The sequence below is a fragment of the Erinaceus europaeus genome, chromosome 22 (genome assembly GCF_950295315.1).
Source record: "Erinaceus europaeus chromosome 22, mEriEur2.1, whole genome shotgun sequence".
NCBI lineage: Eukaryota > Metazoa > Chordata > Mammalia > Eulipotyphla > Erinaceidae > Erinaceus > Erinaceus europaeus.
This window is the reverse complement of record NC_080183.1, coordinates 367,769-389,706: the sequence shown is the minus strand read 5'-3', so window position 1 is coordinate 389,706 and position 21,938 is coordinate 367,769. Positions and strand designations below refer to the sequence as shown.

Below are 21,938 nucleotides of genomic sequence, written 5' to 3'. Positions count from 1 at the left end.
GTGGGTGATAGAGGGTGGGTGGTGGATGGTGCATGGCAGGATGGGTGATAGAGGGAGGGTAGGTGGATGGTGCATGGCGGGATGGGTGATAGAGGGTGGGTGGGTGGATGGTGCATGGCAGGATAGGTGATAGAGGGTGGTGGATGGTGCATGGCAGGATGGGTGATAGAGGGTGGTGGTGGATGGTGCATGGCAGGATGGGTGATAGAGGGTGGTGGGTGGATGGTGCATGGCAGGATGGGTGATAGAGGGTGGTGGTGGATGGTGCATGGCAGGATGGGTGATAGAGGGTGGTGGGTGGATGGTGCATGGCAGGATGGGTGATAGAGGGTGGGTGGGTGGATGGTGCATGGCAGGATGGGTGATAGAGGGTGGGTGGTGGATGGTGCATGGCAGGATGGGTGATAGAGGGTGGTGGATGGTGCATGGCAGGATGGGTGATAGAGGGTGGTGGTGGATGGTGCATGGCGGGATGGGTGATAGAGGGTGGTGGGTGGATGGTGCATGGCAGGATGGGTGATAGAGGGTGGTGGTGGATGGTGCATGGCAGGATGGGTGATAGAGGGTGGGTGGTGGATGGTGCATGGCAGGATGGGTGATAGAGGGTGGTGGTGGATGGTGCATGGCAGGATGGGTGATAGAGGGTGGTGGATGGTGCATGGCAGGATGGGTGATAGAGGGTGGTGGGTGGATGGTGCATGGCAGGATGGGTGATAGAGGGTGGTGGTGGATGGTGCATGGCAGGATGGGTGATAGAGGGTGGTGGTGGATGGTGCATGGCAGGATGGGTGATAGAGGGTGGTGGTGGATGGTGCATGGCAGGATGGGTGATAGAGGGTGGTGGGTGGATGGTGCATGGCAGGATGGGTGATAGAGGGTGGGTGGATGGTGCATGGCAGGATGGGTGATAGAGGGTGGTGGGTGGATGGTGCATGGCAGGATGGGTGATAGAGGGTGGGTGGTGGATGGTGCATGGCAGGATGGGTGATAGAGGGTGGTGAGTGGATGGTGCATGGCAGGATGGGTGATAGAGGGTGGTGGTGGATGGTGCATGGCAGGATGGGTGATAGAGGGTGGGTGGTGGATGGTGCATGGCAGGATGGGTGATAGAGGGTGGTGGGTGGATGGTGCATGGCAGGATGGGTGATAGAGGGTGGTGGATGGTGCATGGCAGGATGGGTGATAGAGGGTGGTGGGTGGATGGTGCATGGCAGGATGGGTGATAGAGGGTGAGTGGATGGTGCATGGCAGGATGGGTGATAGAGGGTGGTGGGTGGATGGTGCATGGCAGGATGGGTGATAGAGGGTGGTGGTGGATGGCGCATGGCAGGATGGGTGATAGAGGGTGGTGGTGGATGGTGCATGGCAGGATGGGTGATAGAGGGTGGTGGTGGATGGCGCATGGCAGGATGGGTGATAGAGGGTGGTGGATGGTGCATGGCAGGATGGGTGATAGAGGGTGGGTGGATGGTGCATGGCGGGATGGGTGATAGAGGGTGGGTGGATGGTGCATGGCAGGATGGGTGATAGAGGGTGGTGGGTGTATGGTGCATGGCAGGATGGGTGATAGAGGGTGGTGGATGGTTCATGGCAGGATGGGTGATAGAGGGTGAGTGGATGGTGCATGGCAGGATGGGTGATAGAGGGTGGTGGGTGGATGGTGCATGGCAGGATGGGTGATAGAGGGTGGGTGGATGGTGCATGGCAGGATGGGTGATAGAGGGTGGTGGGTGGATGGTGCATGGCAGGATGGGTGATAGAGGGTGGGTGGATGGTGCATGGCAGGATGGGTGATAGAGGGTGGTGGTGGATGGTGCATGGCAGGATGGGTGATAGAGGGTGGGTGGTGGATGGTGCATGGCAGGATGGGTGATAGAGGGTGGTGGGTGGATGGTGCATGGCAGGATGGGTGATAGAGGGTGGGTGGATGGTGCATGGCAGGATGGGTGATAGAGGGTGGTGGGTGGATGGTGCATGGCAGGATGGGTGATAGAGGGTGAGTGGATGGTGCATGGCAGGATGGGTGATAGAGGGTGATGGGTGGATGGTGCATGGCAGGATGGGTGATAGAGGGTGGTGGTGGATGGTGCATGGCAGGATGGGTGATAGAGGGTGGTGGTGGATGGTGCATGGCAGGATGGGTGATAGAGGGTGGTGGTGGATGGCGCATGGCAGGATGGGTGATAGAGGGTGGTGGATGGTGCATGGCAGGATGGGTGATAGAGGGTGGGTGGATGGTGCATGGCGGGATGGGTGATAGAGGGTGGGTGGATGGTGCATGGCAGGATGGGTGATAGAGGGTGGTGGGTGTATGGTGCATGGCAGGATGGGTGATAGAGGGTGGTGGATGGTTCATGGCAGGATGGGTGATAGAGGGTGAGTGGATGGTGCATGGCAGGATGGGTGATAGAGGGTGGTGGGTGGATGGTGCATGGCAGGATGGGTGATAGAGGGTGGTGGATGGTGCATGGCAGGATGGGTGATAGAGGGTGGTGGTGGATGGTGCATGGCGGGATGGGTGATAGAGGGTGGGTGAGTGGATGGTCCATGGCAGGATGGGTGATAGAGGATGGTGGGTGGATGGTGCATGGCAGGATGGGTGATAGAGGGTGGTGGTGGATGGTGCATGGCAGGATGGGTGATAGAGGGTGGTGAGTGGATGGCGCATGGCGGGATGGGTGATAGAGGGTGGTGGTGGATGGTGCATGGCAGGATGGGTGATAGAGGGTGGTGGATGGTGCATGGCAGGATGGGTGATAGAGGGTGGGTGGATGGTGCATGGCAGGATGGGTGATAGAGGGTGGGTGGTGGATGGTGCATGGCAGGATGGGTGATAGAGGGTGGGTGGATGGTGCATGGCAGGATGGGTGATAGAGGGTGGTGGGTGGATGGTGCATGGCAGGATGGGTGATAGAGGGTGGGTGGATGGTGCATGGCAGGATGGGTGATAGAGGGTGGTGGGTGGATGGTGCATGGCAGGATGGGTGATAGAGGGTGGGTGGATGGTGCATGGCAGGATGGGTGATAGAGGGTGGTGGTGGATGGTGCATGGCAGGATGGGTGATAGAGGGTGGTGGGTGGATGGTGCATGGCAGGATGGGTGATAGAGGGTGGTGGTGGATGGTGCATGGCAGGATGGGTGATAGAGGGTGGGTGGTGGATGGTGCATGGCAGGATGGGTGATAGAGGGTGGTGGGTGGATGGTGCATGGCAGGATGGGTGATAGAGGGTGGGTGGATGGTGCATGGCAGGATGGGTGATAGAGGGTGGTGGGTGGATGGTGCATGGCAGGATGGGTGATAGAGGGTGGTGGGTGGATGGTGCATGGCAGGATGGGTGATAGAGGGTGGTGGTGGATGGTGCATGGCAGGATGGGTGATAGAGGGTGGTGGTGGATGGTGCATGGCAGGATGGGTGATAGAGGGTGGTGGTGGATGGCGCATGGCAGGATGGGTGATAGAGGGTGGTGGATGGTGCATGGCAGGATGGGTGATAGAGGGTGGGTGGATGGTGCATGGCGGGATGGGTGATAGAGGGTGGGTGGATGGTGCATGGCAGGATGGGTGATAGAGGGTGGTGGGTGTATGGTGCATGGCAGGATGGGTGATAGAGGGTGGTGGATGGTTCATGGCAGGATGGGTGATAGAGGGTGAGTGGATGGTGCATGGCAGGATGGGTGATAGAGGGTGGTGGGTGGATGGTGCATGGCAGGATGGGTGATAGAGGGTGGGTGGATGGTGCATGGCAGGATGGGTGATAGAGGGTGGTGGGTGGATGGTGCATGGCAGGATGGGTGATAGAGGGTGGGTGGATGGTGCATGGCAGGATGGGTGATAGAGGGTGGTGGGTGGATGGTGCATGGCAGGATGGGTGATAGAGGGTGGTGGTGGATGGTGCATGGCGGGATGGGTGATAGAGGGTGGGTGAGTGGATGGTGCATGGCAGGATGGGTGATAGAGGGTGGTGGGTGGATGGTGCATGGCAGGATGGGTGATAGAGGGTGGTGGTGGATGGTGCATGGCAGGATGGGTGATAGAGGGTGGTGAGTGGATGGCGCATGGCGGGATGGGTGATAGAGGGTGGTGGTGGATGGTGCATGGCAGGATGGGTGATAGAGGGTGGTGGATGGTGCATGGCAGGATGGGTGATAGAGGGTGGGTGGATGGTGCATGGCAGGATGGGTGATAGAGGGTGGGTGGTGGATGGTGCATGGCAGGATGGGTGATAGAGGGTGGGTGGATGGTGCATGGCAGGATGGGTGATAGAGGGTGGGTGGATGGTGCATGGCAGGATGGGTGATAGAGGGTGGTGGGTGGATGGTGCCTGGCAGGATGGGTGATAGAGGGTGAGTGGATGGTGCATGGCAGGATGGGTGATAGAGGGTGGTGGGTGGATGGTGCATGGCAGGATGGGTGATAGAGGGTGGTGGTGGATGGTGCATGGCGGGATGGGTGATAGAGGGTGGTGGTGGATGGTGCATGGCGGGATGGGTGATAGAGGGTGGTGGTGGATGGTGCATGGCAGGATGGGTGATAGAGGGTGGGTGGTGGATGGTGCATGGCAGGATGGGTGATAGAGGGTGGTGGGTGGATGGTGAATGGCAGGATGGGTGATAGAGGGTGGGTGGATGGTGCATGGCAGGATGGGTGATAGAGGGTGGTGGGTGGATGGTGCATGGCAGGATGGGTGATAGAGGGTGAGTGGATGGTGCATGGCAGGATGGGTGATAGAGGGTGGTGGGTGGATGGTGCATGGCAGGATGGGTGATAGAGGGTGGTGGTGGATGGTGCATGGCAGGATGGGTGATAGAGGGTGGTGGATGGTGCATGGCAGGATGGGTGATAGAGGGTGGGTGGATGGTGCATGGCGGGATGGGTGATAGAGGGTGGTGGTGGATGGTGCATGGCGGGATGGGTGATAGAGGGTGGTGGTGGATGGTGCATGGCAGGATGGGTGATAGAGGGTGGTGGTGGATGGTGCATGGCAGGATGGGTGATAGAGGGTGGTGAGTGGATGGTGCATGGCAGGATGGGTGATAGAGGGTGGTGGTGGATGGTGCATGGCAGGATGGGTGATAGAGGGTGGTGGTGGATGGTGCATGGCAGGATGGGTGATAGAGGGTGGGTGGATGGTGCATGGCAGGATGGGTGATAGAGGGTGGTGGTGGATGGTGCATGGCAGGATGGGTGATAGTGGGTGGTGGTGGATGGTGCATGGCAGGATGGGTGATAGAGGGTGGTGGATGGTGCATGGCAGGATGGGTGATAGAGGGTGGTGAGTGGATGGTGCATGGCAGGATGGGTGATAGAGGGTGGGTGGATGGTGCATGGCAGGATGGGTGATAGAGGGTGGGTGGTGGATGGTGCATGGCAGGATGGGTGATAGAGGGTGGTGGGTGGATGGTGCATGGCAGGATGGGTGATAGTGGGTGGTGGTGGATGGTGCATGGCAGGATGGGTGATAGAGGGTGGTGGATGGTGCATGGCAGGATGGGTGATAGAGGGTGGTGAGTGGATGGTGCATGGCAGGATGGGTGATAGAGGGTGGGTGGTGGATGGTGCATGGCAGGATGGGTGATAGAGGGTGGGTGGATGGTGCATGGCAGGATGGGTGATAGAGGGTGGGTGGTGGATGGTGCATGGCAGGATGGGTGATAGAGGGTGGTGGATGGTGCATGGCAGGATGGGTGATAGAGGGTGGTGGTGGATGGTGCATGGCGGGATGGGTGATAGAGGGTGGTGGTGGATGGTGCATGGCGGGATGGGTGATAGAGGGTGGTGGTGGATGGTGCATGGCGGGATGGGTGATAGAGGGTGGTGGTGGATGGTGCATGGCAGGATGGGTGATAGAGGGTGGTGGTGGATGGTGCATGGCAGGATGGGTGATAGAGGGTGGGTGGTGGATGGTGCATGGCAGGATGGGTGATAGAGGGTGGTGGATGGTGCATGGCAGGATGGGTGATAGAGGGTGGTGGTGGATGGTGCATGGCGGGATGGGTGATAGAGGGTGGTGGTGGATGGTGCATGGCGGGATGGGTGATAGAGGGTGGTGGTGGATGGTGCATGGCAGGATGGGTGATAGAGGGTGGTGGTGGATGGTGCATGGCAGGATGGGTGATAGAGGGTGGTGAGTGGATGGTGCATGGCAGGATGGGTGATAGAGGGTGGTGGTGGATGGTGCATGGCAGGATGGGTGATAGAGGGTGGTGGTGGATGGTGCATGGCAGGATGGGTGATAGAGGGTGGGTGGATGGTGCATGGCAGGATGGGTGATAGAGGGTGGTGGTGGATGGTGCATGGCAGGATGGGTGATAGAGGGTGGGTGGATGGTGCATGGCAGGATGGGTGATAGAGGGTGGGTGGTGGATGGTGCATGGCAGGATGGGTGATAGAGGGTGGTGGGTGGATGGTGCATGGCAGGATGGGTGATAGTGGGTGGTGGTGGATGGTGCATGGCAGGATGGGTGATAGAGGGTGGTGAGTGGATGGTGCATGGCAGGATGGGTGATAGAGGGTGGGTGGTGGATGGTGCATGGCAGGATGGGTGATAGAGGGTGGGTGGATGGTGCATGGCAGGATGGGTGATAGAGGGTGGGTGGTGGATGGTGCATGGCAGGATGGGTGATAGAGGGTGGTGGATGGTGCATGGCAGGATGGGTGATAGAGGGTGGTGGTGGATGGTGCATGGCAGGATGGGTGATAGAGGGTGGGTGGTGGATGGTGCATGGCAGGATGGGTGATAGAGGGTGCTGGGTGGTAGATGCCTGGCATCAATTCTGAGAATTCCAGCTCTTCAGTTAGTGACTCACGGCCTCACCTATCCGGCGGGAGTGCAGACACCCACTACAGAGGTGCTGGCCTGGGAGGCCGCTGTGTGTGAGGGGTCAGCGCATGCCCACCCTCCAGTGGGTGCTGTTTTCAGTTCCTCAGGGTGGGCCCGGGTCACCACTTTGCCCCTGTGCAGGCAGACCCGGCGTCTTCTAAGCTCTCAGCAGGCACTCCCCAACTTCCCACTGACTGGGAATACCCCTGGGCTGGGAGGAAGGGAGTGGAGACCTCCCCACTTCCAAGGAACATCTGGACCCCTTGCTGGCCCCTTTGGCCTGGGGGCTTTGCACCTGCCCCCCCCACCAGGAGGCTGCCGGACGTCTCCTTCCTGGCTGTGGGGCCTGAATGGACTCATGGACTCCTACCTGAGTGACCTCGTGTCTCCACAGAGATTTGCTGCCCTTCACGCTGAGGCTGCCCCAGGCTGTCCTGGAGGCCAAGAGCTTCGCCGACCTGGAGACCATTGCCAACCTGGGCCTGAGTGAGTGCCAGCCTCATGGGGACAGGGGGACATGTGGGGCCTGGGTAGGTGCTGGCCTCTTTGGGGACAGGGGGACAGGGGGACATATGGGGCCAGGGTAGGTGCTGGCCTCTGTGGGGACAGGGGAACAGGGGGACAGGGAGCATGGGTGAGTGCCGGCCTCTGTGGGGACATGGGGACGGGGGCCTGGGTAAGTGCCGGCATCTGTGGGGACATGGGGACAGGGGGCCTGGGTGAGTGCCAGCATCTTGAGGGCAGGATGGACAGGAAGTGAGCTTGCCCTGGGGGCTGGGTTCTAGCCTGGCATTTCTGCACTGGAGGAAGCTCCATGGATGGTGGAGCAGTGCTGGGGGGGGTCCTCCCCTCTCTGTCTGTCTGTCTGTCTGTCTATCTCTCTGAATGGAAAGTCAGCCTAAAGTGGTGGACTCATACATATATAAGGCTCTAGGCTTGCAAAAAGCAAACAAACCAACCGAAAGGAACCGGGGTCCCAGGACCCCCTCACGCCATCTCACAGAGGCCATCTCAGGCTGAGACCAGACTCGGGGGTCTCTGGTGTGTGGGGCCTCTTAGTCTCGCTGCTCCGGGGGAGCTGGGTCTGTTCAGGGTTCACAGGCTGACTTGCTGAGCCAAATACAAGACCTTAGAAGGCCACGTGGTGTGTAGGGGCCTGGGCGACATTTTGACGGCAGTGCTTGAGGCGATGTCCCTGTCATGGTATATGCACCTGCTTTCTGTAGTTTCGAGAACGGCACCAGGGCCTCACACCGAGGCTCCAGGCTGACTTTTTGTTGATTTCAGTTCAGAGAGGAAGAAACAAAACTGCAGCATTTCAGAGAGAGAGAAACTGGGAGACTGTCGTTTTCGACGGGTTATGTTGTTTTCGCCGGGCTGGCTTCACGGGCAGGTAACAGACGACCAGGGACTCATAGTTGAGCTGTAAGCAGTATCTCTTTATTCATGCACAATCTAAGCCGAGCTGAGCTAAACTAAAGGTAAAGTACTCTAAAACTCACAATGCTGTCTTTATATATACTTGCCAAGTAGGGTGGAAACAAGGTGTGACATAGAGAGGGTGGAGAGAAAAGTGACTGGTGACAATCAGAGTGTGACAAGGAGAGGATCAGGGTGTGACAAGGAGGGGGGGTGGAGCAAAAACATATCATGAAACAGTGGGGATTGAACCAATGCCCTGGAGGGAGGTACTTGTTAACAGTGGTTATATAAATAGAATGAAGTGGTTATGTAAATAGAATAGTGTTAAGCAGGGGGGATTTAAACCAAATGAAACAGAAGGGGTCTCATGCATACCAACAGGAGACACTGCGGCATTTCAGAGAGAGAGAAACAGGGAGACACTGCGGCATTTCAGAGAGAGAAACAGGGAGACACTGCGGCATTTCAGAGAGAGAGAAACAGGGAGACACTGCGGCATTTCAGAGAGAGAGAAACAGGGAGAGACACTGCGGCATTTCAGAGAGAGAAACAGGGAGACACTGCGGCATTTCAGAGAGAGAAACAGGGAGACACTGCGGCATTTCAGAGAGAGAAACAGGGAGAGACCCTGCGGCATTTCAGAGAGAGAGAAACAGGGAGACACTGCGGCATTTCAGAGAGAGAAACAGGGAGACACTGCGGCATTTCAGAGAGAGAGAAACAGGGAGAGACACTGCGGCATTTCAGAGAGAGAAACAGGGAGAGAGACTGCGGCATTTCAGAGAGAGAAACAGGGAGACACTGCGGCATTTCAGAGAGAGAAACAGGGAGAGACCCTGCGGCATTTCAGAGAGAGAGAAACAGGGAGACACTGCGGCATTTCAGAGAGAGAAACAGAGAGAGACACTGCGGCATTTCAGAGAGAGAGAAACGGAGACACTGCGGCATTTCAGAGAGAGAAACAGGGAGAGACACTGCGGCATTTCAGAGAGAGAAACAGGGAGAGACACTGCGGCATTTCAGAGAGAGAAACAGGGAGACACTGCGGCATTTCAGAGAGAGAAACAGGGAGAGACACTGCGGCATTTCAGAGAGAGAAACAGGGAGAGACACTGCGGCATTTCAGAGAGAGAAACAGGGAGACACTGCGGCATTTCAGAGAGAGAGAAACAGGGAGACACTGCGGCATTTCAGAGAGAGAGAAACAGGGAGACACTGCGGCATTTCAGAGAGAGAAACAGGGAGACACTGCGGCATTTCAGAGAGAGAGAAACAGGGAGAGACACTGCGGCATTTCAGAGAGAGAAACAGGGAGACACTGCGGCATTTCAGAGAGAGAGAAACAGGGAGACACTGCGGCATTTCAGAGAGAGAAACAGGGAGACACTGCGGCATTTCAGAGAGAGAAACAGGGAGAGACACTGCGGCATTTCAGAGAGAGAGAAACAGGGAGAGACACTGCGGCATTTCAGAGAGAGAAACAGAGAGAGACACTGCGGCATTTCAGAGAGAGAGAAACAGGGAGAGACACTGCGGCATTTCAGAGAGAGAAACAGAGAGAGACACTGCGGCATTTCAGAGAGAGAGAAACAGGGAGACACTGCGGCATTTCAGAGAGAGAAACTGGGAGAGACACTGCGGCATTTCAGAGAGAGAGAAACAGGGAGACACTGCGGCATTTCAGAGAGAGAGAAACAGGGAGAGACACTGCGGCATTTCAGAGAGAGAAACAGGGAGACACTGCGGCATTTCAGAGAGAGAGAAACAGGGAGACACTGCGGCATTTCAGAGAGAGAAACAGGGAGAGACCCTGCGGCATTTCAGAGAGAGAGAAACAGGGAGAGACACTGCGGCATTTCAGAGAGAGAGAAACAGGGAGAGACACTGCAGCATTTCAGAGAGAGAAACAGGGAGACACTGCGGCATTTCAGAGAGAGAGAAACAGGGAGACACTGCGGCATTTCAGAGAGAGAGAAACAGGGAGACACTGCGGCATTTCAGAGAGAGAGAAACAGGGAGACACTGCGGCATTTCAGAGAGAGAGAAACAGGGAGAGACACTGCGGCATTTCAGAGAGAGAAACAGGGAGACACTGCGGCATTTCAGAGAGAGAAACAGGGAGACACTGCGGCATTTCAGAGAGAGAGAAACAGGGAGAGACACTGCGGCATTTCAGAGAGAGAAACAGGGAGACACTGCGGCATTTCAGAGAGAGAGAAACAGGGAGAGACACTGCGGCATTTCAGAGAGAGAAACAGGGAGACACTGCGGCATTTCAGAGAGAGAAACAGGGAGACACTGCGGCATTTCAGAGAGAGAAACAGGGAGAGACACTGCGGCATTTCAGAGAGAGAGAAACAGGGAGACACTGCGGCATTTCAGAGAGAGAAACAGGGAGAGACATTGCGGCATTTCAGAGAGAGAAACAGGGAGAGACACTGCGGCATTTCAGAGAGAGAAACAGGGAGAGACACTGCGGCATTTCAGAGAGAGAGAAACAGGGAGACACTGCGGCATTTCAGAGAGAGAAACAGGGAGAGACACTGCGGCATTTCAGAGAGAGAAACAGGGAGAGACACTGCGGCATTTCAGAGAGAGAAACAGGGAGAGACACTGCGGCATTTCAGAGAGAGAGAAACAGGGAGACACTGCGGCATTTCAGAGAGAGAGAAACAGGGAGAGACACTGCGGCATTTCAGAGAGAGAAACAGGGAGACACTGCGGCATTTCAGAGAGAGAAACAGGGAGAGACACTGCGGCATTTCAGAGAGAGAAACAGGGAGAGACACTGCGGCATTTCAGAGAGAGAGAAACAGAGAGACACTGCGGCATTTCAGAGAGAGAAACAGGGAGAGACACTGCGGCATTTCAGAGAGAGAAACAGGGAGAGACACTGCGGCATTTCAGAGAGAGAGAAACAGGGAGACACTGCGGCATTTCAGAGAGAGAGAAACAGGGAGAGACACTGCGGCATTTCAGAGAGAGAAACAGGGAGAGACCCTGCGGCATTTCAGAGAGAGAAACAGGGAGACACTGCGGCATTTCAGAGAGAGAGAAACAGGGAGACACTGCGGCATTTCAGAGAGAGAGAAACAGGGAGAGACACTGCGGCATTTCAGAGAGAGAAACAGGGAGACACTGCGGCATTTCAGAGAGAGAGAAACAGGGAGAGACACTGCGGCATTTCAGAGAGAGAGAAACAGGGAGAGACACTGCGGCATTTCAGAGAGAGAAACAGGGAGAGACACTGCGGCATTTCAGAGAGAGAAACAGGGAGAGACACTGCGGCATTTCAGAGAGAGAGAAACAGAGAGACACTGCAGCATTTCAGAGAGAGAAACAGGGAGAGACACTGCGGCATTTCAGAGAGAGAAACAGGGAGAGACACTGCGGCATTTCAGAGAGAGAGAAACAGGGAGACACTGCGGCATTTCAGAGAGAGAGAAACAGGGAGACACTGCGGCATTTCAGAGAGAGAGTAACAGGGAGAGACACTGCGGCATTTCAGAGAGAGAAACAGGGAGAGACACTGCGGCATTTCAGAGAGAGAAACAGGGAGACACTGCGGCATTTCAGAGAGAGAGAAACAGGGAGAGACACTGCGGCATTTCAGAGAGAGAGAAACAGGGAGACACTGCGGCATTTCAGAGAGAGAGAAACAGGGAGAGACACTGCGGCATTTCAGAGAGAGAAACAGGGAGACACTGCGGCATTTCAGAGAGAGAGAAACAGGGAGAGACACTGCGGCATTTCAGAGAGAGAGAAACAGGGAGAGACACTGCGGCATTTCAGAGAGAGAAACAGGGAGAGACATTGCGGCATTTCAGAGAGAGAAACAGGGAGAGACACTGCGGCATTTCAGAGAGAGAAACAGGGAGAGACACTGCGGCATTTCAGAGAGAGAGAAACAGGGAGACACTGCGGCATTTCAGAGAGAGAAACAGGGAGAGACACTGCGGCATTTCAGAGAGAGAAACAGGGAGAGACACTGCGGCATTTCAGAGAGAGAAACAGGGAGAGACACTGCGGCATTTCAGAGAGAGAGAAACAGGGAGACACTGCGGCATTTCAGAGAGAGAGAAACAGGGAGAGACACTGCGGCATTTCAGAGAGAGAAACAGGGAGACACTGCGGCATTTCAGAGAGAGAAACAGGGAGAGACACTGCGGCATTTCAGAGAGAGAAACAGGGAGAGACACTGCGGCATTTCAGAGAGAGAGAAACAGAGAGACACTGCGGCATTTCAGAGAGAGAAACAGGGAGAGACACTGCGGCATTTCAGAGAGAGAAACAGGGAGACACTGCGGCATTTCAGAGAGAGAGAAACAGGGAGACACTGCGGCATTTCAGAGAGAGAAACAGGGAGAGACACTGCGGCATTTCAGAGAGAGAGAAACAGGGAGAGACACTGCGGCATTTCAGAGAGAGAAACAGGGAGAGACCCTGCGGCATTTCAGAGAGAGAAACAGGGAGACACTGCGGCATTTCAGAGAGAGAGAAACAGGGAGACACTGCGGCATTTCAGAGAGAGAGAAACAGGGAGAGACACTGCGGCATTTCAGAGAGAGAGAAACAGGGAGAGACACTGCGGCATTTCAGAGAGAGAGAAACAGGGAGAGACACTGCGGCATTTCAGAGAGAGAAACAGGGAGAGACACTGCGGCATTTCAGAGAGAGAAACAGGGAGAGACACTGCGGCATTTCAGAGAGAGAAACAGAGAGACACTGCGGCATTTCAGAGAGAGAAACAGGGAGACACTGCGGCATTTCAGAGAGAGAGAAACAGGGAGAGACACTGCGGCATTTCAGAGAGAGAAACAGGGAGACACTGCGGCATTTCAGAGAGAGAAACAGGGAGAGACACTGCGGCATTTCAGAGAGAGAAACAGGGAGAGACACTGCGGCATTTCAGAGAGAGAGAAACAGAGAGACACTGCGGCATTTCAGAGAGAGAAACAGGGAGAGACCCTGCGGCATTTCAGAGAGAGAGAAACAGGGAGACACTGCGGCATTTCAGAGAGAGAAACAGGGAGACACTGCGGCATTTCAGAGAGAGAGAAACAGGGAGACACTGCGGCATTTCAGAGAGAGAAACAGGGAGACACTGCGGCATTTCAGAGAGAGAGAAACAGGGAGACACTGCGGCATTTCAGAGAGAGAGAAACAGGGAGAGACACTGCGGCATTTCAGAGAGAGAAACAGGGAGAGACACTGCGGCATTTCAGAGAGAGAGAAACAGGGAGACACTGCGGCATTTCAGAGAGAGAGAAACAGGGAGACACTGCGGCATTTCAGAGAGAGAGTAACAGGGAGAGACACTGCGGCATTTCAGAGAGAGAAACAGGGAGAGACACTGCGGCATTTCAGAGAGAGAAACAGGGAGACACTGCGGCATTTCAGAGAGAGAAACAGGGAGACACTGCGGCATTTCAGAGAGAGAGAAACAGGGAGACACTGCGGCATTTCAGAGAGAGAAACAGGGAGAGACACTGCGGCATTTCAGAGAGAGAGAAACAGGGAGAGACACTGCGGCATTTCAGAGAGAGAAACAGGGAGAGACCCTGCGGCATTTCAGAGAGAGAAACAGGGAGACACTGCGGCATTTCAGAGAGAGAGAAACAGGGAGACACTGCGGCATTTCAGAGAGAGAGAAACAGGGAGAGACACTGCGGCATTTCAGAGAGAGAGAAACAGGGAGAGACACTGCGGCATTTCAGAGAGAGAGAAACAGGGAGAGACACTGCGGCATTTCAGAGAGAGAAACAGGGAGAGACACTGCGGCATTTCAGAGAGAGAGAAACAGAGAGACACTGCAGCATTTCAGAGAGAGAAACAGGGAGAGACACTGCGGCATTTCAGAGAGAGAAACAGGGAGAGACACTGCGGCATTTCAGAGAGAGAGAAACAGGGAGACACTGCGGCATTTCAGAGAGAGAGAAACAGGGAGACACTGCGGCATTTCAGAGAGAGAGAAACAGGGAGACACTGCGGCATTTCAGAGAGAGAGAAACAGGGAGACACTGCGGCATTTCAGAGAGAGAGAAACAGGGAGACACTGCGGCATTTCAGAGAGAGAAACAGGGAGACACTGCGGCATTTCAGAGAGAGAGAAACAGGGAGACACTGCGGCATTTCAGAGAGAGAGAAACAGGGAGACACTGCGGCATTTCAGAGAGAGAAACAGGGAGACCCTGCGGCATTTCAGAGAGAGAAACAGGGAGAGACACTGCGGCATTTCAGAGAGAGAAACAGGGAGAGACACTGCGGCATTTCAGAGAGAGAAACAGGGAGACACTGCGGCATTTCAGAGAGAGAGAAACAGGGAGAGACACTGCGGCATTTCAGAGAGAGAGAAACAGGGAGACACTGCGGCATTTCAGAGAGAGAGAAACAGGGAGAGACACTGCGGCATTTCAGAGAGAGAAACAGGGAGACACTGCGGCATTTCAGAGAGAGAAACAGGGAGAGACACTGCGGCATTTCAGAGAGAGAGAAACAGGGAGAGACCCTGCGGCATTTCAGAGAGAGAGAAACAGGGAGAGACACTGCGGCATTTCAGAGAGAGAAACAGGGAGAGACACTGCGGCATTTCAGAGAGAGAAACAGGGAGACACTGCGGCATTTCAGAGAGAGAAACAGGGAGACACTGCGGCATTTCAGAGAGAGAAACAGGGAGAGACCCTGCAGCTTGTTGCAAGTCGGGGCCCCCCAGTGCCGGGAGCCCATGTAGCGCCTGGTTTGAACCCGGAGGGCCCAGGTAGTAAGGCTGGTGCTCTCCCAGGTGAGCTAGCTCCCAGTCTTGTGCCCTTTATTATTATAATAATAATTATTAGTATTATTTATTGTAGCTGGCTTTTCCCCCACTGGGACTTGTGTCTACACAAACCCACTACTCCTAGAGGAGGAACATCCCCCCGCCGTGTGAAAGTGGAGAGAGAGAGAAGTGAGATGTGGGGTTTACTGTGCAGACTCACTCCCCTGAACGGGACACCAGTGGAGCCCGAGGAGGCCTTTCTTGGGAACCGGAGCTCTGCCCAGACCTGGCACCCCCGGGGCCAGGGCGCCAGGAGTCCTTGCCCAGAGCCAAGCAGAGGCTGGCCTCTCAGTCCCCGGGTGGGAGCAGAGCCGGAAGAGGAGGACTGTCCTTGGTTCCGTGGTGGGAGCTGCAGGGAGCACAGTGAGCAGGGCTCTGAGCAAGGCCCGGGGCAGAGAAGGGAGATGCGGGACTGGGGCAGAGAAGGGAGACACGGGACTCTCGAGTCAAAGGTCACCTGGCTCTTAGGCGGTTGTCCACCCGCTGCCAATCCGCTCCCAGGTTGGGCGCCTCCTTCCTACCCTGCTGAGGAGACTGACTCCCACTATCTGCGGAGAATCAGGCTGCTCAGCGCCCAGTGGTGGGGGTTCTCCTGGTGAGAGTGAAGGCGCAGTCTTTGATGCGTGTGGGCTGTCTCATTTCACTTTCTGTCTTAAGAATAAGCAAGTCAGGGTCTGCCAGGAGTGGCGGGACCCTGCAGACACAAAGGCTCAGCAGAACCCTCGCAGCTGAGTCCAGTGAGCACTGAACTCTGAGGACCTGGCTGTCTACTCACCACACACACCTGCCTTCGTGCCTCCTCAGACACCTGGACGCCGGGCCGCACTCACTCGTCCCTCCTGGCCAGGCTCCTCAGTGTGAAACCTTCTCCCCCACACTCCCAACAAGGTCCAAGGCCCTCACCCGCCCAGCCCCTGACACTGTCCCTGTCCACACGGCCCTCGCCCGCCCAGCCCCTGACACTGTCCCTGTCTACACGGCCCTCGCCCGCCCAGCCCCTGACACTGTCCCTGTCCACACGGCCCTCGCCCGCCCAGCCCCTGACACTGTCCCTGTCCACACGGCCCTCGCCCGCCCAGCCCCTGACACTGTCCCTGTCCACACGGCCCTCGCCCGCCCATCCCCTGACACTGTCCCTGTCTACACGGCCCTTGCCCGCCCAGCCCCTGACACTGTCCCCCTGTCTACACGGCCCTCGCCCGCCCAGCCCCTGACACTGTCCCTGTCCACACGGCCCTCGCCCGCCCAGCCCCTGACACTGTCCCTGTCCACACGGCCCTCGCCCGCCCAGCCCCTGACACTGTCCCCCTGTCTACACGGCCCTCACCCGCCCAGCCCCTGACACTGTCCCCCTGTCTACACGGCCCTCGCCCGCCCAGCCCCTGACACTGTCCCCCTGTCTACACAGCCCTCGCCTGCCCAAATACCTGAGTCTTGTAACAACAGACAGCTGGCAAGATGCATGCCTACAGGCTGGCACATCTTGGGCTTCAGTGCTGAGCCCGGGTCTGGTATGTTGGCCCAGATAAGGTCTCACAGCCGTGGCGACAGCTAGCTTTGCGTGACTTTGTTCTGCAGGCTGCTGAGAGCCACTTGCCTGCTTCCTTTTTTTAAAGAAATGATTTCTCGAAGAAGCCTGAGCTCTGCTATGTCAGGGATTGAACCCTGGGCCTCGCGCCTGCAAGTCTGAGCCACCTCCTGGCCTTTCAGTTCATCTCCAGTAGCCCTGGTTCCCCGCTGCTCACTCATTCACTCACTCCCAGGTCCCTGCAGAGCTCCGTGCCCTGAACTCTGTTTCCCCAGAGCTCTGCATGCTGGGAAGAAACCAGAGAGCTGGTCAGCACCCGTGTTCTTGCGAGACCCGCAGTCCAGCCCAGGACCTCCATTCTCCTCACTCCTGTTGGTCCCGTCGGGCACCGGTCAGTGCCCAGGACCTGCTGTGTGCTTGCCACAGCCCGCTTCTGGGGCACACACCCCACCCCACCCTCCCGCACCCTATGAGGGAGCAGCGGAGCTGGGAAGTGTTGCAAGTTCCTCTGAGGAGGCTGTAACCTTAACCCTGACCGGCTCTACCTCTGTGGCCCTGGCCCGCCGCCAGTCCATCAGAGACTGCAGCTCTGTGGGTGTCTGCAGTGGCCTGGCTGCTGCTCGGTGCGCGCCATGCAGGCTGGAGGCTCCTGGTTTGGTTCCCGGCACTGTGTGTGTGCCAGAGTGACGTTCTGAGCATCTTCTCTCAGGAAATACATCTTTTCAGAAGTTCCTGGGTGTGGAGGAGGGCGGTCGGGAGATAACTCAGGTGCTGGAGCGCCCATCTCATGTGTGAGGACCTGGGATCAAGCCCCCCGGCGGCACGTAGGAGCATCAGGACAGCAGCGCTGTGGTGGCTTTCCTGGGCGCTGCCTCAGCCCAGCAGAGCACCAGCTGGCGTGCCCTCGGCCCGCGGCCACAGGGTCAGCTACCTGCGGCCAGAGCTGAGCCCTGGAGCCCTCCCCCTCCCCTTTCAGTCCCTCCCTTTCATAACCAGTTATTTTATTCTATTTTATTTTTACCATTTTGAACAAGACCTGGCTCCACACGTTGCTGCTTGAGGGAGCTCACGGGGTCCACAAGCAAAGAAATTCTGCTCCAAATATGTGTGTGTGGGGTGGCAGAGCTTCCTGGAGATTCTCTGTGGGGCCTGGTGTACCTGGAAGTCATGTGCCCTGGACCTCGCCTGTCCTTTGACTGACCAGAGCCAGGCTTCCTGCAGCCTGGGAAATCGCTCAGCTGGTGGGGTGCAAGACTCACGTGTCCGAGGCTCCAGGTTCTATCCCGGCACCGTGGGTACAATAGATTCTCTCTCTCTCCCTCTCCCTCTCTGTCCACCGCATGAAATAAAGGCAAATCTTTAACTAAATGAAGACTTCCTGTGCAGTGGGAAGGCAGCCCCCACGGGGATGCCCACTGGCCACAAGTGTCAGGTCAGAGCTCCCTGCCTGCACCTTCCCCTGACCACTCACCCCCACGGAGGCTGGGCGGGGAGACGGGGAGACACGCCACAGGAGCACAGGGCTTCCTGTGAGAGGTGGCGGGCTTGGCCCGGCACCCCAGTGGCCTGCGCTGAGCAGTGCTCTGCTGATAATAGAACAGGCCTGGGGAGGAGGCCACTGTGGGGACCCTGCCCCACCCGGAAGGGCTTGCAGCAAGCCCGGCCTGTGTCACCCTGACCTGTGTTCTGGAGGGCTGTCTGGGGGCGGGGGCCTGAAGCCCGGCCCAGGCTGTGATGGAGGCCCGGGGCTTCCCCTGCAGAAGCAGGAAGTGGTGGGAGAGGCTTCTAACAGCCCAGTGGGAGCAACAGTCCGGCTGGTGAAACCTGGTGTTCGCCCCCTGCCAGCCTCCCCTGTTCCCTGCCCAGACCGGAGCCTCTTCCTCTCTCGTTCCCACAGGCTTCTGGGATTCCTCGCTGAACCCCCGCTCAGGAGGTGAGAACTCCGGAGAGCCCCTCAGGGAGCTGGCCCCCAGTGCCACGCCTGCCGCCCATCCTGCCAGCTGCCCCTGTGAGCTCCAGCTGGCCCTGGGCGCCGACCGCCTGTGGTTCGTGAACCCCGTCTTCATCGAGGACTGTGGTGCCACCCTGCCTGCCGAGAGCGGCCCCAAGTGCCTGCCGCCCCCCGCCCCCCAGCCTACCTCCCCCACCTCCAGGTGGGCTCCCCGGCGTCCTGCGCCCCCACCCCCGCCCTCAGGCCAGGCCCGGCCTCCTCCATCCCCTGCACCTGCTCAGACAGGTCCTGTGCTTGGCCCCCACACCGCTGTCCCTAGCCCTCCTGAAGCCCTGCCCCCCATACCCCCAGCGCCTGACCCCCACCTGGTCCTCCATGCCCCCGGCCTCGTGGAGCAGCAGAGCCAGCCGCCCATGACGGCCTGTGAGAGGCTCTCAGGACCCTTCTCGGGCCTGGGCCCCCTCAGGGAGGAAGAAGTGAAGATGGGGGCCACCCCAGGCCCCCCAAAGCAGGCTCCAGTCCCTCCAGTCCCTGCCAAGAAGAATGTCCCCGCGGCCCCTCCCCGCCGCCGTGTCTCGGAGAGGCTGAGCCTGGAGGAGCCGGGTGCAGGGAAGGTGGAGGCCGAGGGGGCCTGGCCGGGTGTCTCCAGCCTGCCGCCCCAGGACACCGCAGGCACCCCAGGGGATGGGCTGCAGAGGACCCCGGAGCCCGGTCAGGAAGTGGCAGCTGCAGCCGGGGACCCGGACAGCGCGCCGGAGCAGGCCAGGAAGATGCGGCCACCCCCCGTCCCGCCCCCTCGGAAGAAGAGGGTTTCTAGGCAGCTGGCCTCCATGCTCCCGAGTCCCCTAGAGAGCCAGGAGCTCTGCACGGAGGCGGCGGCCCCCCAGAAGCCGCCACCCAGCCCTCCGCAGAGAAGCCGGAGCCCCGCGCCACAGGCCCTCACCCAGAGCCCGCAGGCTGGCGCCCAGCCCCACAGCACGGCCGAATTCAAGGGCTCCCTGGGCTCCCTGGCCACCGACCAGGACTCCTACTCCACCAGCAGCGCTGAGGAGGAGCCCGAGCCGCCCGGCGTGAGGAAGAAGCCATCCCTGCTGCTGGGCCGGGCGCGTCACCGCCTCAGCCTGGCCAGCTTCAGCAGCGCGCTGCATGCCCTGCTGCCCACCAACCGCAAGCTGTACCGGCGGGTGGTGGAGCTGGCCCAGGACCGCGCGGCCTACTTCGGCAGCCTGGTGCAGGACTACAAGGCCTACAGCCTGGACATGATGGCGCGCCAGGCCTCCAGCACCGAGCTGCTGCAGGAGATCCGTACCATGATGACGCAGCTCAGGAGCTACCTGCTGCAGAGCACGGAGCTGCGCGCCCTGGCGGAGCCCCTGCCGCACTCGGAGGACGAGCTGGGTCAGTGCGGCCCGACGGCGGGCGGGCGGGCGGGCGGGCGGGTTCTGCCCGTTGGAGTGCCCCCGGTGACCTGCCCACAGGCCCGCGCTCGGGCGCTCCCGGCTCTACCTGCAAGGCGATTCCAATTCCCGGCGGGCCGGGCAGCCCCGGACTATGCCGCTGGGGAGATGGCGGGGCAGGCAAGGGCCAGGCCCTGCCGGGTCACTTCTGGCAGCCTGAGGACGGCAGACGGCTGGGGTGGGGCAGGGCTTCCCACACGCCCTCCTGCTACCGAGGCTGAGGCGAGGAGAGGAGGTGTGGGAGCGGGCCACTTGTCACGGGTTCCCCCTGGTTGTGGGGCTCAGGCGGCTCCCCACGGGGGCAGGGACGGGGATGGGACTTGCCCCCCCCCCCCCCCCCCCCCCGTCCTAGTGACCCCAGAGCTCGGCCCCTCCTCCTGGGTTCAGGGTGGGGCTACAGCCTCCCCAGGGCCAGAGGGGGCTCCCCAGTCAGGGCGGCCTGGGGCTGCGGCGTCTCCCAGGGCCCCGAGGGTGTGCATGGCTGCAGGCCCCTCCCGGCTGGTGCTCACCCCACCCCACCCCCAGGAGCCATTGTGGAGTCCGCCCTGTACAAGTGCGTCCTGAAGCCCCTGAGGGGAGCCATCAACTCCTGCCTGCGCGAGATCCACGCCAAAGACCGCTCTCTGCAGCAGCTGCACGACAACCAGCTGGTGATCCTGGCCACCACCACCACCGACCTGGGCGTGACCACCAGTGTGCCCGAGGTGCCCGTCATGGACAAGATCCTGCACAAGTTCACCAGCATGCACAAGGCCTACTCTCCCGAGAAGAAGATCTCCATCCTGCTCAAGACCTGCAAGCTCATCTATGACTCCATGGCCCTCGGCAACCCAGGTGGGGCTTGCGGGCTGCGGGGGCGAGGGGGTTCTGGGGCTGGGAGGACGGCCAGGGTCGGCTGCCACACTGCAGGTGTCTCGGGGTGTCCACCTCCCCCAGACTGAAACAGCTCTTCCCTTAACCCAGAGTGTCTGTCAGAGTGTCTGTCAGAGTGCCAGAGTGTCAGAGTGTCAGTGTCTGTCAGAGTCTGTCAGAGTGTCTGTCAGAGCGTCAGAGCCCCTTTGGAGGTTCTGAGAGCACTGTCGGCAGTGGCCTGTAAGAGTAGAGGCAGAAGTGGAGGGTGGCTGGTCACAGGGGCCAGATGGTCGGGGGCTGCTTCCCGTGCGGGTGGGGGGCTGCCTGGGACTCGGGGGTCAGCAGTGGGCTCAGCCGGCAGGGCTGCTGTGGTCGCTTGTCTGGTTCATAGTCTTCAGGAGGCTTGGAGAGAGGTGGCTGTCTGGGGCATGTGGTCTCTGTACTCTTAGCAGTGCCTGTCAGCTCACCATTCCTCGCTGAGATGGGTCACTGGCTATTGGCAACGACCCTCAGCCCTGGGCGGGTGGCAGTGACCCTCAGCAGAGGCCCTCAGGAGCCAGCCACGCTGTGTGTGCCCTAACTAAGGGTCCCCAAGGCCCACTCTGGCTGCCTGCGAATGCACTGTCCCAAGGTCCCGGTGTAAAGGGGTCTGCAGGGTCCTGCCCCCTCTGCGGGCCCTCCTGCCAGCTCCTGGAACCTCCGTGGCCAGGCTTCCTGTGCTCTCGTGTGTCTTTGTCCAGTTCCCCTTTTATGGGCCTGCTAGTCACGCAGGGTGAGTCGCCCCGCCCAGGCCCAGTGTGACTTCATCTTAGCCGGCACCCAGGCTGACCTGATTTCCAAGTATGGTCTCATTCCAAGGTGCTCGGGGTGGGGACCGCCCACCGGGTAATGGGGTGGGGGCCGGGGGTCTCGGCTCAGGCAGCACATGGGGTGCTGTGGGGTGGGGGCCGGGGGTGCCCTGGTGCTGCGGTCTCCTCCCTGACTCTGAGTGAAAGTGTGGCCTGGGAGTGAACTTGTGCGGACGTGAGGCCCTAGAATCCCAGCTTCGGGAGGGCACCACTCTACCCACAGTGCCCCAGACGCGGGACTGGT

The 21,938-nt window shown here is 58.7% G+C and overlaps 1 protein-coding gene across 2 annotated transcripts in view; it reads left to right on the top strand.

Moving 5' to 3' along the window:
* Nucleotides 1-21,938, top strand: part of RIN3 (Ras and Rab interactor 3) — a 70,230-nt gene that overhangs the window by 37,231 nt on the left and 11,061 nt on the right. Inside the window, exons 5-8 of one of the 2 annotated variants that reach the window (XM_060180920.1) lie at nucleotides 7,217-7,308; nucleotides 16,822-16,977; nucleotides 18,484-19,935; nucleotides 20,520-20,828. In XM_060180920.1, coding sequence (XP_060036903.1) covers nucleotides 7,217-7,308; nucleotides 16,822-16,977; nucleotides 18,484-19,935; nucleotides 20,520-20,828 — 2,009 coding nt within the window. The remainder of the gene's footprint in view (nucleotides 1-7,216; nucleotides 7,309-16,821; nucleotides 16,978-18,483; nucleotides 19,936-20,519; nucleotides 20,829-21,938) is intronic. The other variant, XM_060180921.1, reaches the window with a different exon arrangement.